At 40.4% G+C, this 16,193-nt stretch overlaps 1 protein-coding gene across 1 annotated transcript in view; it reads right to left on the reverse strand.

The window, feature by feature from the left end:
* The window catches only part of otud7a (OTU deubiquitinase 7A), a 42,539-nt gene that overhangs the window by 12,773 nt on the left and 13,573 nt on the right, over positions 1–16,193 (reverse strand). The window contains exons 2-7 of the mRNA XM_059335441.1: positions 12,341–12,470; positions 7,290–7,443; positions 4,421–4,606; positions 4,087–4,305; positions 1,231–1,332; positions 609–736 (exon numbers count right to left, since the gene is read on the reverse strand). Of these exons, the coding sequence (XP_059191424.1) occupies positions 609–736; positions 1,231–1,332; positions 4,087–4,305; positions 4,421–4,606; positions 7,290–7,374 (720 nt within the window). The 5' untranslated portion in view covers positions 7,375–7,443; positions 12,341–12,470. The remainder of the gene's footprint in view (positions 1–608; positions 737–1,230; positions 1,333–4,086; positions 4,306–4,420; positions 4,607–7,289; positions 7,444–12,340; positions 12,471–16,193) is intronic.

Consider the following 16,193-nt stretch of genomic DNA (forward strand, 5'->3'; position numbering starts at 1 on the left):
TGTTCGTCACACATGATTTGTTGAAAATCCAGAAATATCTGGCTATAATAAAGGGTGTAATTTGGCTTCTTTTTTTTTGGGGGGGGGGGGGGGGGGGGCATCCTTCTCAAACCTGCACTGGTGGGTTTTGAGGTTCAGAGGGTTAATGGGTGGTTTTGATAAAAGAAACAGACAGGGAATATGGGTAATTAGATGGAGGTAGATGACATGCAACAAACCAGGACGCTGCATTTACATGTGATGCGTCTTGGATCACTGGGCCACCAGGACGCCCCGGGCATTTTAAAACATGAGCATCTGGACTACATCTTTGCCTGAGCTATCTTTGGTGACACCATTTTTCTAATAGACTGGCAAATGCTTTAATCCGTGAACATCAAGAGATGGGAGAGGAAGTGCAGGGGATTTGACAGTATTAACACAGCTACTAATGCACACTTTGTATCATAGGAAGACTATTTTTCTGATAGTAAAAATCTAAATGTGCGACTCAGAAAGGAAGCTAAAATCAGCGCTTATTAACAGAGGTTACGTGTGGTTCATCCCTCCGCTTGTTGCTCGTGTGGATTTTTTTGTGAAAGTGGATGTGATGGATATACTCTTCCAACCTCCTTGTTCTGTTGGGTTTGCTGCCACCTCCATCTCCTCTTCAGAGCGTCCCTCTCTGCTCCACTTTTCATCATGGTATACAGTGATTTCCTCAGCATTAGGTCTCTGTCATGGAAGCCCCACATCCCTGATCAACACAGAGGCACAAAACCATTACTGCGTGTAAAGACTGAGGACGCAGAACAATAGCACAGCCATCGCAGCGAACTATATAATCATTTAAAGATAACCTCAGCTCTTTAAATTCCTAAAAAAAAAGTCTAAAAATGCCTTTCATCACTCATCAAAGGGCCTTAGTTGTGTGACTGTCAGTGTAGATTACATTGGTTCTGGTGCCTCAAACCCTGACAGCTCCTGCTCCGGCAGTCCTCACACTGGGGAGTCAACAATCTCCTTCGGCACGGACCTGAATACGCTGTCAAGCCCCTGAACCCTGCAGCTGACGGTTTCTTGCAAAGTATAGGTCAATTCTCTCCCTTTTGTGATTCCTTTGCTCTCTCACTCCTCCTTTCTCACTCCCTCCTGGATTCTGCAGCTGTGACGCAGCACTGAAACCGACTTGTTATGGATGATATGGTAATCTTAACTACAGATATACTGTAGTGTTCATGAGTAGCTCACCTAAAGAGGCAGCATGCAGGAGGCAGTTCCCGTCCCCTGTGGTGGCCAGAGGAAGCAGCTTCTTACAGCTGGTGCACATGGTGGACCACCAGTTCAGACGACCTGCACACACAGGAAACAGAAGGGAGCAAAACATTTAGTTCCAATCCATTTTCAATACAGTGTTCTCTTAATTTATTCAAATTAAAACACACAAAAACATAAGTGACAAGAAGAGAGTCAAATTTGTTTCTGTAGACCTATATAATGTCTCACTGGGCTTTACGGGCTCTCAGCAACATTTATTCCAACAACATCTCTATAAAGAGGAGAATACAATCTACAAAAGCGAAGCAGTAACAAGTAAGGAAAAAAAACTTTGGGCGAGGCAAGTTATAGAGAGATGTTTATTCTATGGCTGTCTGGGGATAAGATAAGATAAGACAGAACTTTATTGGTCCCAAAGGAAATTCTTCATCTGGATCTAACAGAAGCCATAGGTGGAAAAAAGGCATCAAAATAAATGAACAGAAAACTGTTCATTTATAACAACAGAGATAGAACAACAATAGTTTTATAGTGAGACTATTTCAGTTTTACAGGGCAAAATAGGAAATCTCCACATTTGAGAGACTGAAAACAGCATTTTCTGCCATTTTTGTACAAAAAATAACTTAAACAATTATAAATGTTTCTGTTGATAATCATTGCAGCTCTGATAAATGCCACAACTCTCATCCAGTCAATGTGTATCCATTCAGTATTTATTTCTTTGCACTATTTCAATAGATTATAACTTACAGAACACTTGATTTGTGGAAAGATGATTGGTATTTTTTATTTACTTTATTCTTATTGTTATCATTTGCAATTTTTCACATATCTGTGTACATAAGTGTCTTCTTCTTCTTTACCTTTACTCCTTGTTCTTAGCCGTCTATTTCTGTTTAAGTTCAGTGAGAGCAATGCAAAACACCAGAGTCAATTTTTGTGATTCTGATTTTGAGTTTAGTTTATATCCTGATTGTATTCTTTCAGACGTTAAAATAAGTGTTTAAGTCTTTCAAATCTGGTAGAAGGATTGTAGCTTTATGATCGTTTTGTGATGTTAAATCATGACTCCTTTTATCTTTCACATTCAGTATCTAAACATCAGTGTTAGAAATGTCACTGCTACTCGAACAGATATTTATAGAAGCTTTCAATTTAAACATTTCATCACCTTGGTACTCAAATACAACTTAATGCCTTCCAGCGTCACAGTACTGTAGGTACCAGTAACGGCTTAATTAAAAAGAAATATTTAGCCAACAAGCATAATTAGCCTCAATAGCTGAAGCACAGGCCACATGCTTCACATACAACCGCCAATAACCATACCCAGCAGTCTTTAAAAAAGCAACAAATCAGACCTGAAAACAAACTCACTGGTCCGACAGCACTAATCAGGGACATCCACACCTAATGCAATGCTCTGCACTTTATATATTTATATATTTACACTACTGTTTTAATGCATACAATGGCACTGAGTTGATGGTACAGTGGATGAATGACATGACATGACATGAATATACCAAGTGCTGAGATGATGAGAATGTATCTTTTCTATTTACTATTTATTGAAATGAGATGATGAGAATGTATCTTGTTATTTACTATTTATTATGTTTTTTTATGAGTCCAGTACGTGAGTGCATTGAATTTTGTTGTATTTCTGTGCAATGACAAATACATCTAATCTAATCTAATCTAATCAACAAAACAACGACAAAAAAACCCCAACAGTGAATATCTTCCTCGTCAGCCTGACTTCACAGTATCTCCAGTTTCTGCTCCATCACCGCCCTGCCAGTGTCCCTGAGGGAGAGACGACTGCTTCACAGCCCTGGGCACGGCACACTGCTTTACTGCAGGCAGCCCCGGCGCTCTGAGCCTCGGGTGATCTGACTGCATCATTTATTTAACAACAGTAAACACAGAGGAGGCTCTGAATGATTTAGCCTTCAGTGTGGACCGGCTTAAAATGCAGATGTTTTTGCATTTATCAATGATTTTTACGTGTTACATATAAAAGTTAATATTCTGGAAACAACTATTACATCCCAGTGTGTTTAATGATGTTACTGTAAGTCCGAGACTAATTCACATGCTGTTTGGGATTAAACCGTCCATAAAGTGAGGCTAATATACAACAGGTTGTTGTACTTTATTTTACCTCTTGTTAATTGCGGAGATACATATTTTATAGGAAGATTTGTGATGCGTACAATTTGGATTAAATTTATGACAGTGCTAAAATAAATCCTTCACTTATCACTTGAGATCAGATGCCATCTTCTGGTTGGTTAAATCACATAAGAGAGATTTGCTCTCTTTATGTGTTTATAAAATACAAAAATACGAAGGTCAATATAAATTAAATTCTCCCAATGTTCTTCTCGGTTGACTGTTCCCAGAGTTTGAACGGAATTAGGTGAGAAAGGCTTTACAATCTCCGCAGTGTCTGTGTGGGAAAATCTGCAGGAAGATTTGAAACTTCACTAACTAGTTTCTCTCCGTTAGTTCAAAGCTTCAGCAGGGAGATGAATCCTTTGGGATCCTGGATGCTTTGAATTAGTTGTTGTCGTCTTGCTTCCAGATGATGTTGCCTCTCTGATCTGCTCTGTCTCTCTCCTCTCAGTCTCACCCTGTACATCTCTGTCTACATTACTGACTTCCACCCGCATTTCTCATTGCTGCTGTTTCTGCATTTCAGTGTAATCTAAATAAAGAATGCACTGAAATGCAGAAGATTCTGTTACATATCTCATATCTGTAGTAGGAGAAGCACTATTGGAGATTGTATTATATTATATTATATCCTGTAGTACTCACCGGCCTGCTCCAGAGCCATCATGGTGGACTGCTCGATCAGGTCTCTCTCTATGAAGCTCCGGAAATCCTCGCTGTACACGCTGAGGTCTGGTAGCTGGAATGTGTAGATGGGCATCTCAAGAGGGAACTGCTCGCTGGTACACTCATTGGCCACCTGCAGCCGCGCCAGGGAGACGATAGCAGAGCTGGCGTGGGAGATCCCGCGGGACAGACGCTTCTCTAAGAAAGGGGAGAAGAAGCGAGAGCTGCCCGGATGAGTGGGAGGCAAGTGAAGAAAGACAAAACTGGTGAGGTCACTGGAGGTGACCATATGGTGCTGAGGCGGCCCTCGTACCTTGTGCATTGTCCTCCTGCTTCTGTGCACACGGCCTGTCGATCTTGCTGACATGGGTGGGCGTGTCACGTGTCTCTGGCTGCTTGTAGTAGCGGCCCTCGTTGAAGACCTGCGGCAGGTTGGCAGTGTGGACCTGCCTGAGCTCCTCGTAATCATTTAGAGCAGCACTGAGGTCCCAATTTTTACCTGCATGGGACACAAACAAAAGGTCTTGGTGATTGCACATCAGCACTGATTACAAATATCAAGATTAAATGTTGCTTGTAGTGGGTGATTATTGAAGGTTGTTGCCTTGATTCTCACTTAAAAATATCTTGAATTTCTAAACAATTGAAGTGGGAATGTTCCCACGCATCAAATAGTTTTCCCTGATGCAATAGGACACTGTAGTTTACAGTAAACAGGGTTATCTCATGTTGAATAACACATAAAATGCTGTATATAGCAAAAATGGAAGCGTAAACTGGGGGTACAATGCAAAAGATAACTGATTTTTAATATTCAGAATGTATTCTGCTAAGTTACAGAAGCCCTTTTCCAGAGATCCATTTTCTAAGCCTGATCTAAATGTTTCTTTGTGGCACTAGTTTTGAAAGTTTTGCCAGGAGAATCTTTCTAAGTTCATTTGGGCAGGTGACTTTTTTCATGTGTGTTTGTTGTTGTAATACTAATTTCGGTCTGAAGAGGCTAAAGTGCACCCCATGTGCAAAATAGAATTAAAAACAATGACAAATTATCACAGATTTAAATGTAAAGCCAAAATAAAGATATGGCAGTAATGCTGCAATGCATACATTTGCTGCAAAGACTTCCATAATGCATCTCCAGCTCTTAAAGAATTTTAAATAATGATCCCCAACACTAACTTTATATAGAGCCCATGTGGAGCAATGCCATTAAGTGCTTTTGTCTGTCAAACATGCTGCATCATAAGGGGAAAAAACTGGAGGCTGAGGTTGGGTGGTGCCACTAAAATAAAGATACTGATGGGAGACAGATCTTTTAACAGAGTGACAGCAATATCCTGATCCTGCAGCAGGGACACACACACTGGTAACACATACACGCCATGAACGCACACACATTTATTCCTCTGGGTGCTGTTTCTCTAACAGAAATCCCTTCCAGGTTGAAGAGAAACAAGTTGAGCCTCAGCCTTATTATAACTCAGCATGCCTTCTCATAATGCTGCAGGAACGACCTGCAAAATAGTCTTTATAAAATTCACATCAACTGCAAGCATGCAGAAGGTTCCTGCATGTAATCTGCGAGACAGGGTCCATTAATGGACTCCCTGTGTAAGAGACCTGGAGGAAGTTGTCTTCCTCCAGACATGATAATTCTCAGCAGTCTGAACATGAAACCTGGCACCACTAATCACTGTCTCTGACGTCGATCAATGCAAAACTGATTCTACTTTATCGAGCTGCACAAATCCAGGAATACAACTTAAGGTCTAGCAACAAAGCCACTCAGCACCTAATGCATGGTCTTTAAATGCTTCCACATTAGCCTACTATTACTGTGGGATGGAAGGCATTGTTTCAGCTCCTTCATTTGTAATGGCTGTCGTCAGCAAAAGGAACACTGATAAATTCATCTGCAGTATGAACATGCATTATTCCCATCTATTAAAACAGAGCAGCTGAAAGGAACTCTTTTCCCCTCATTTAAGGACTTTGAATAAAACCAGGTGCATCGGAGGATTTTTCTACTCAGGAGCAGTGGAAAAAAATCTTTATGGGGCAAGCTTTACTTGTTAACTGATTCCTTTAATTAAAATTTTAACATTTTTTCCTATTCTATGTCCAAATGTCCTGGTTTTCAAAAACGTGACCACAAATGTCAAAACAAATTCTTCAGTACATAAACCAGCCTCTAGGGGGAAGCACCACATGTTGGTCTGTCATTTTTCTGCTCCTCACACCCTCCTGACTCAGACCAGAGGGTCACAGAGCAACTGATTGATGCAGGTCTAAGCTAACACCAGAAAGAAGCAGCAGGCGTGACACTGAAATAGGACATTCAGGCCCACGTCTGTCTTGTCTGAGTGCAGTGTCTTGTTTGGTGTCTGCTAGTGTCACAAGTATGCCCCTGTGGCTTTGTGCCAGAGCAGAATCAGAAAAAAAGACTGAGGGGGAGGGAGAGACAGACACCAAACACTTTAATTCTTTTATCAGACGAGATGCCAGCTGCATAATACACACGCAGAGACAAAAAACATTTCCAGGACACACTCTACAAGGATTTCATCCCCTAATGGAAGTCTAATTTGTGTCGAGCTATTCCTGTAAAGTAGACAAAAACTGTATCTGCATTTACAGTTCAGCAGTTCTTTACTGCAGTTTGACCAGATGCTGGAATGCAATGTGATGTGAAATTGCTGCATACTTTGGGGGCGAAAAATGGGAATAAAAACACAAACATCACTTTTACTGTCTCCAGATACGGAAGCCAATTCAACTGACCATCAACAATCTTTCTGTTGCCATGTGCACTTTTGCTCTTTTCCCCCAAAGTAGCCCTGTATATGTAAGCTATACAAGTGCCAGTAGCACTCTGCTCCTCAATGAGTTCCAATGAATGGGCACAAAGCTCTCCCTGGGGAGTGCACTCGTAAAACCGTCACACTGGCCTCTAAATCAGCAAGCTGGCTCACTGTTGCAGGCCCCAGTCCTCTCCTTCCCTCCTTTGTTTCCTTTCTTTTCCTTTCTCCTCATTTCCTCTGCTCTTCTGTTCTTCCCTCTCCTCTGCTGCTAGAGTGCAAACGCTGCACAACAGGGAGCAGCTGATCAAAACACAGATTCCCATATATATTAAGTGATAATCGATCATCTCAGAGGTGCAGGACAGTGTTCTGGTCTCTTACCTTCCAGCAGGTCTCTTGCCAGACCCGGTTCTGCCCCTGTGGACCGAACAAAGTCTGACAGGACCGCGTCCATGTCCAGAGTCATGTGATCATGTGTGTGCGCTGCCCAAGGTGCAGCGGTGGCCTTGGTGGACGCCAGCCTTCACGTTCTCATCTGGAAGAACAAACCATTTTACAGTAAATCCATTTCAGCTAAAAAGCCCATCACTCACTAACCCCTGTGAGAAAACAGATTCTAGATGTCCCCTCTCTCCTCTCTTATTCTAATCCCAGCCAGCAGTCTTGGTCTGTTTGTACTGATGTGTAATACTTCATCCAGTTGATAGTTCATAGTACTGTAAACAGCGCTCCACTCCCACTGCTCCTCCCAGCTCTTGCTCACAGTCATAACATAATATCCAGCAGCACAGATGTAATATCAACAACACAGCCAGAGGTCGTATCCAGGACACACCTGCCTATCTCCAAAGCCTTTGGCCTACTGCCCATGTTCATAACAACACTAACGCTCTTCCTGCCACTGAGTGTCAACCAGAGGTTTCTGGGTATGAGCCAAGGACTGAATGACTAAACCTTCTCAAATTGCAGATTCTGTCTTAACTGTCTGGTAACCGTGGTAATATTTAGGGTTAGGTCCTGATTTAGGGAAAAGATGAACAGCTCCTAATTCAATGTCCCCATCCTAACTTAAGATGGGAAAAGTGTACTCAAGCATTCTTCCCCAAATCTTCATTAAACTCTAAAAACTTTAGGGGGAATTGAACTTTTCTACCAGGTTGTGTTAGTTTACTTGTTAAATCCATATGGCTGCATAGGACAATAGTGCAAATCATACCTCTGGTCTTCTGCACTCCAAAAATAATGCCTTTGAAAGAATATGGAAACCATTTCTTGACTATAATAATGTAAATATCTTTGCTATACTGACAAGAGCATTCGTATTTAAAAAATAGTATTTATTTCTGTTTTTTTTTTCAAATTCAGCTCCCATATTATTTCACTCAGTACTGCTTAATGTACCGGTCATATTTACCTGGAACCCATTATTTTGTTTTGTTTTTTGTGTTGTTATTCCCAGCTTGTTGTTTTGTTGTTTTGTCTGGTGCTGTCTTCTGTATGATGGTTTTTAAAAAAAAATTTTTAAAAAAAAATCCATATGCTTGCTCTTTTTCACTTATCATCTGAGAGGCTTATAACAGACTCTCAGGATGTGTTGCAGTGTGATGACAAAATGCTCATTAATGGACACATATGGCAAGCCATTTTAACATTTAATCAAACCTTTATCTCTAATAACATGCTAGATAGACATAACATCCTCATCTCCTAGTCAAAAGTGTATTGTCACTAGTAGGGTTAAGCTGATGGACGACATTGATGGCTGACCATCATTCATCGTTTAGCCGAACATCGTAATCTAAAAGCCTCCTTCCTGTCCACATGCAGTCTTGTGTTGGCATTCATTGTGTGCTTAAAAAGTAACAAATCTGATTCATCAACAGTGCACAGATCTTTGCTAATGCTTCTAAAATCTGGACAGTAGGGTTATCACTTTTCCCCCAAATCAAGTTCAAACAAATCCAAAGAAAAAAAATAGTTCAAACTAATTGGAACTTTTATGAACGCACTCATTTTTACGCTCTATTGACCACATGACTAACACAGATGATATCATCATCCCTCATGTTGTTTCACTGTGTACATCATCATGTCATTTTAGTAGACATCGGCCCACCCTACTCACTAGTCAGAATGGTAATTTAAGATATCCAACCAAAGTCACATTCTTATGAATAAATTCTGTCTTTTTTAGATCTCAAACAAAATTGATTATACCAGTCAAAACAAAATGTAAAATATCTTAGAATATTTTGACATTTAATAGCTGAACTGGATTTTCATTGATATATTTCTATTTTTTTTTTAAATTATTTTATCAACCAATGTTGGATTAAATATTTAGGATTTTCTAACCTGAGATAAAAAATGATTCCTAAAATTTGTTCAGGTTTGCTTCTGTAATACAAAATTAGGACAAATCTAATCTTAGCCTCATCCTATCTTAACATAAGACTTTAGATAGGCAGTTTTTGTGATATGGCTCCTGTATCTTCAACCATATGAGGCAAGAAAGGAAGTCATCAGCTGTTTGTGCAGCGATTCATTGTGATGTTATTCAGCATGATCCTAGCTGAAGACCATGTTAACATCACGGCTCTAATGATCAACAAGCGTTGCATTGTTAGGTCATAAACAACACTTCTAGGATGCACAAGTGTACACTCCCTCGGCCCATGGAATGAATGAGTCCATGCATAGCTTTCATTCCACTTGAGGCTGTGTGGGTGATGGAGGAACGGAGTTCAGAGCATTGTCAGCGAAGATACAAACACCCACAGGTTTGCAGCTCTGACACCAGGCCTCTGTGCGCGGACCGGAGGTTAGCAGGCTGCTCAGGTCTGTGGCTTTGACCCAAAGAGGAGTGAGAGCATGCTGGAAGCATTCAGATACTCTGCCAACGCCTCTGAGCAGAAAGCAGAAGGCTCCAACTCTCAGAGTGCCACATGACATGAGCGTCCATCAGGTTTTGGCTCTGTGTTGTGTACCGACAGACACTGTGATCTGGATACAGAGCTGATGCAAAACAAACGCTGTTGTTTCCGTTTCTGAGGCTGAGGGATATTAGTGGATAGGACATCATGGCATGTCTTTAACTGACCATGACAGAACAAGCTCAGAAATGTCCTCCTTGTCACTACTATCATTGCATGAAAATTAAAAGCTCATGACAACAGAAAAAGACAGCTTAGTACTGCTTGATTGTTGGCATCAGAGAGAAAAATATCTTTGTTCAAGACCCAGCAACTTTAGTCTTTATCATATGCATTATTAATGAGTCAAAGCTGCACTTAAGATGTAGTTTAGCTGACCTACTTACTGTCAGCCATTTGCATTGTGTTGCATGTGCATAATTGTACTGTGGGAATGTAAGCACATGTAAACTACAGGAAACACAGGGTGGTAGGCTGGAACAGGCTAAAACCAAATATTTGTCAGAGATCAAGAGATTATCGTTGATGCATGTTATTTTATCGGATCGCAGGTGACCTAAATGTTTCACTGCAGGAGAAGATTGTTTTCTCTTTATTGGCTCTTCTTTCTGTGACACCAGCTAAATGTTTTTAACACAAAAAGGCGAGGACACCTCTTACAGGAAATTCAAAAGGCTTGAAAGTCGGTCTGTGAGGCATTTGCTTCCTCTTAGGACCAAAGAGACACAGCATATATGCACATAATTACACTCTCTCGAGGTAGACACTTACTTCAGTACAGAATAATAAGCTGCCCATCAAGACAGAATCACAGTATTGCTTTGCAGGGCAAAAAACCTTGAGTCTATTGGTGTGAAGCGAGACACAGAAATAGCTGAATATTATAAGTCATGACCTAATCTTTTCCCTTAAGAACAGCCCTATTCAGATCGCTCTCCCTGTAGGAGGTAATTATGACTCAGAAACGCCCTAATGCATGTTTGTATATCTGATGTAGAGCCTGGGACTGTCCAGCTTCCTTTTTATCATAATTTACCTATTTGTCATATGCATGATGTATCAAGCCTCTTTAAAAAATAGTAAGGCATTAAAGCAGCACAGATCTACTTTAAAGGCAAAGGCAGACATTCGTCCATATTTTTTTATTTTTAACAAATCCCATGAAAAAGAACAGAACCAACAATGCGTTTGTCCATCTATTAAAACTTTCTGAATCCCCATACAATGTCTGGGTCTCTCAGTCCCAAGCCTATTTGTTCCAGCTCAATAAAACTCTTTTTAAGAAAGCTCAAAACTTTATACTTTCTTTTTAAAGCAGCTACAAGGAACTCACATTATGAGTTTGTCGGCTCCGGTGAACAAATACGAGTGTTTCCATGAGCACCAGCCTCCCTTTAGAAAACCTCTCTATTTACTGTAGCAGGGTCTGACAGTCTGGTTCTGGTTCTCCTGTGCCTCCCTTTCCCCCTCAGCGGACTCAGCATAATGCTGTGGGCTTCCAGCAGCGTATTGTCGGTGTTGGCTCGCAGGAAGCTGGCGAAGCAGCAGGGTGATGCTCTGCTGCCGGCCAGGGGAGAAGCTGCTGCTGCTGCTGGCCGCAGAGCTCTCCCCCTCCCGTCGGAGTGCCGGTGAGAGGCCTCAGAAGGCCAGTCGAAGGTGTCGGATCTGGGTCTGAGGCCCCACTGGAGTCTGAGCGAAAGGAGGTTATGGAGAACCTGCATCATTTCATCTGGTTGCATCTCTACCATGACAAACTAAAGAAAAACTATATGGAAATAGCTGTTATTCAGGCTCCCCGTGTGTGTCTTTAATCCATCTTCTGTTCTTTATTGACAACAAACAACAACAAATTGTTGTGGTAGCCAGTCCAGCCGCGATTCCCTGTGTGCATCCCACTCACCACTATTCTATACTTCTTTCATACGGTGGTTTTCGCTGGAAATGTTTTCTTGACCCATGACATTGTCTTTGAAGCATAACAGCCCCCTGCAGGTTCCCCCTCAGGTAACACTGTTAGCTCTGTCCCCAATGGCTCAGCCACTGCCATACTGAGCCATGTGCAGACAATTGATATACTCTGAATTCTGTGAAGAACCACTTTAAGTTCTAATATTTTGAATGGTGTTTTTTTTTTTTGCACTTTTCTATTGCTACATTTTGCTCAGTAAAAGATGTAACCAGGTCAGAGTATGTGGGATTGACTTAAAATAGACTAAAGTGCCCGTTCTATCATAATTAAGGTATATGTTTCCCAGTACAGCAGTGTGGCTCATTTGTGCACAGTTTCTGGACCACAATTGAGATCTATGGCACAGAGGTATAACTAGGTGTTTGCATACACAAGCAGCACTTGATGATCAATTAATTGCTGGTCTTTTTATGGGATTTGTTGTTGATCAGAAAACATAGAAACCTTATCCATTCAATGCTATTTAGCAGCTGTCAGTAATAATATAAATGACTTCGATTCAACTTCTTTCTGTTAGTCATCACACGTACTTTCTGTATTTTGGCTGACGGTTGTTGAGAAGCCATCTGATGACCACGGGACTGTCAGGACCAGACGCAGCTCTAGTCCATGGCTTCAGAGGCAGTGGAGGAGAGGAAGACACTGGGGATGCAGAGAACCCTGAAACACACACACACACACACACACACACACACACATTGAAAGTTATCACCCTGAAAAAGAAAGTTACGGCCCTTAGTTCTGATTGACTGAGTTCAATTTGAAGATGTTGTAAAACACCCGGCCGAAACACACCTGTGACTGCATCCGTGTTAATATGCAAATCCAAAATGAGCCCCCAAGCCATTACTTTCATCATGTGTCATTTAGAAACCACATGGTCTACTGACTATTTATCAAACTGACACAGAGTATTGCTCTTGAACAGCTAACATAAAATTACTGATTGAAAATTAAGGACTCATTTCTTAATTTTGCAACCTTTTACTTAAATGTGAAATAACCCCACTTGATGTCTTGCTTGAGCTCTTTCAGAAGAAGCTTTTAATCTGCCTTGTGATGTGTGTAACTACACCTGTCAGCTGTTGTAAGATCCCTATAAAGCTGCTTTATTTGTTCTCCATAAACATTTCCTTAAACAGCTCAAACAGTCTAAAGTTTAGGTAGCAGCAGCACTTAAAAGCAGCCCCATTCTGGAGACGTAATCACATTTTCAGCTTCTCACACTAAGATGCAGGTGTTTATGTGACACCGACATGGTAAAGAAAGTGCAGTGCTAGCCTGACGATCTTTGCTTTTACGTCAGGACACATAAACATGCTGATGCCGGTAAAGGAGAAGGTCCCTGTTGTAGTTGTTGTGTTGCAGGATGATCCTGCATTATACAGCAAGCAGAGAGATGAGATTATTAATGTGTGGAAACAAACACACATGGAAACAGTGAGAGGGGAGTGTGAGAGCAGCAACAGTGGAAACTCAGAGGATATCCAGCCACTGTGCTCAGTGCATCACACCGGCCGACGCCTCTCTCCTCCCTCTCTGCACAACACTGAGGAGTTAGCATCAAAGCCCTCCTAAGTGGGACTGAAATATCCTTCAGTGTCATGCATAATTCACATGAACCGTAAAAATGCTCATATACTGTATGTGTCCTCTATTTATTTATGCAATCTACGACAGCATCTTAAACCACAGCACTTTGTTATCTTTGCAATCAGAGCAAGTCATGTAAATTCTACTGTAAATGCTGAATGTTAACCCTGAGTTATATGGAGTTTGAACAAAAACTTCACGGATGGGTGGTGGATCCTGAACGTAACAACATCAGTGGAACAACTATGACGCCTTCAAATATTTCTGCTCGGCCAGTTATAGCTGTAAGAAATGTAATGAGCATGGCTGGAAAAAAGTCGATAATATTCCACTCAAGTAGAAGTTACTTGGCTAACATTCTGTTCAAATAAAAGTGAGATTACTTAGGTGGAAAAATAATTAAGCGGAAGTTTAAAAGGAAAGATTGTCTGGGTAATTGTCAAATCCAAACAGCCATGCAAGATTTTGACTTACATTTCTACACGAGTATGTAGTACTGACTAAATAAGTTCTCAAATTTGAAAAATTGATCATCTTTCTTAATAGGAAACGTTTCTTAAAGATTGGGCATGGAGAGAAGTTTAAATGTGAAAACGACATTACATTTGGCAGGTGCTTCATTGGTTTGTTATTATTATAATTTTGTTATATAGGTTCGGGAACAAAGACAACACCTCAAAACACCTTAAAGCCTTCGACGCCTGTCATAAAAAAACGAGAAAACATAAATATTTTAAACATTAATTAAACACATTAAACACATATTAAACAGAAATCTTTTAAAAGCTCGTTTAAAACTTAAATATTATTATTAAATTGAATTCAGCATTTCATATCCACATTAAAGCCGGCTCACTGGGCTTCTCTGAGAAGTCAGAGATTAATCAAGCATAACATTCAACCACTTAAACAAATTTTTCTTTTCAGGAATGCAAGTAAATAACTATAATTTGACATCTTAATCAAGAAATAATAATGTGCTTCAATATTTTTTCCTTTTTGTTTTTTATTTTATTTTAAAATTCCTGAATAACAATAATAATTATATTTTAGCATTAAAAACGTCATTTCAGTCAAAGAGCTTCTACATACTGCTGTATTAACCATTACAGAAACAATCAACAATTGATTTTGGTAATTAATAATGCTGTTAATTTAGGACACTGGGGCATTAACCGGTGGGCTAATACATTTGTTAAGCACTGTATATATGCTATATCGGACTATATATATCAATGTTTGAATTTTTTTGCTCCCTATATATTTTATACTTTCATTTCAAAATGACTTCAGGGAAAAATATCACCCATACAATACAAACATCTTCGAGTAAAAGTAGAATAATTGATTATAAATTTAATAAAATGCACTTGAAAATGCTGCTTAATTACAAAATTGAGAGTGCACAGTGTATGTTTCCACACCGGGTAATAATTAGTGTGTTAGAGTGTACGCGACTATATTTGGATAGGGGGGTGAACACACAATGTAAAACCGCATGGCTGCATCTTTGAACTTTGAACACAAATTTTACACCACGGGGGGAAACGTGTGGCCTTGCAACCAGCTCCGGCTCATCTTCACTCAGATGTTTCTGCTCTCTTACAGCAGACATATTAGTAATGGAGCAGAGTCAAGTTGTGCATTCCCTTTACTGAATCCACAACAGCGCTCACAAACACTGCATCATTTTCCCTACTATGGTCCACTGACCCTGAGAGCATCCTGCCTGCAGTCCCTCCATATTTACAAGGGCCCATTTGTAGACAGTAAAAAACCGACACAGGAACTGTTTCTTAATCATCTGCCTGCACAGACATTGGAGGATGTTCCAGTAAATTCTCCTCCAGCCTCACTGTTCACTCATCAGCACTGGTCCACAGACACTGCTGCTGTACAGTGCGAATTCATTTCAAATTATTTGTAAAAGCAATCTTTTTCTTTCATAAACAACAGCCATAATTTGGATTCAAGCACAAAAGCTGAACCGACTATTATAAATGAGCCCCCCGGGGAGCTGTTAGATATACCCCGCTGAGAGCCGTCCACTGCTGCTGTTTATCACTTAAGGATTTAAGAGGAAAGACAAGTCACTTTTTAATAGGTGACATTTAAAATGTGGTATATGTCTCATGTGTATATTTAACAGCTAACCCCTATACTTAATCAATCATTAGCAACTGTCAATCAAGTTGTATCGGTGCACTTAACACCACAAGACAATAAACCTACCTGTGTGAATTCTTCCGCTGCAGGGTGTTTAATTAACCATTTCTCAGAGGTTAGATACAGAATCTCCTGTCAACTTGTGAAACAATGAAAAATAACTTAAAAACAAATGCTGCTTCAAAAGATAATTAAATGCAAAACCACCCTACACATTGCATGCTAATGCTGTACATATCTCCCCGCCGACTACTTCCTTTTCTATGCTCAACACTATTTGAAATTTCACTACTTTAAAGCACCGGTAAACCAGTTGGCTGATTACAAAGTGTGAAAAGACTTACTGTGAGTGGGTCTACAGAACTCAACAATGAAAACTTGGAGCCTTTACTTCGTGAACACTTCAGAGTGCAATCCAGATGACACACAGGAAAACTGTTGCATTTTGGTGACAAGCTTATTTGCCATTTTATACAGATTTTCTCTTCCCTTGTGTCCACCGTTACATGCAAATGTGCAACAGGGTATTTTCCCCTGATGTGCGTGTATATACGTAGTCATTTTACAGTAATAGGATGAGTTATAGCTGAGATAATTGTCTCCATAGTGAGCCGTGATCGCCCA

Source organism: Centropristis striata, chromosome 6 (genome assembly GCF_030273125.1).
Source record: "Centropristis striata isolate RG_2023a ecotype Rhode Island chromosome 6, C.striata_1.0, whole genome shotgun sequence".
Lineage (NCBI taxonomy): Eukaryota > Metazoa > Chordata > Actinopteri > Perciformes > Serranidae > Centropristis > Centropristis striata.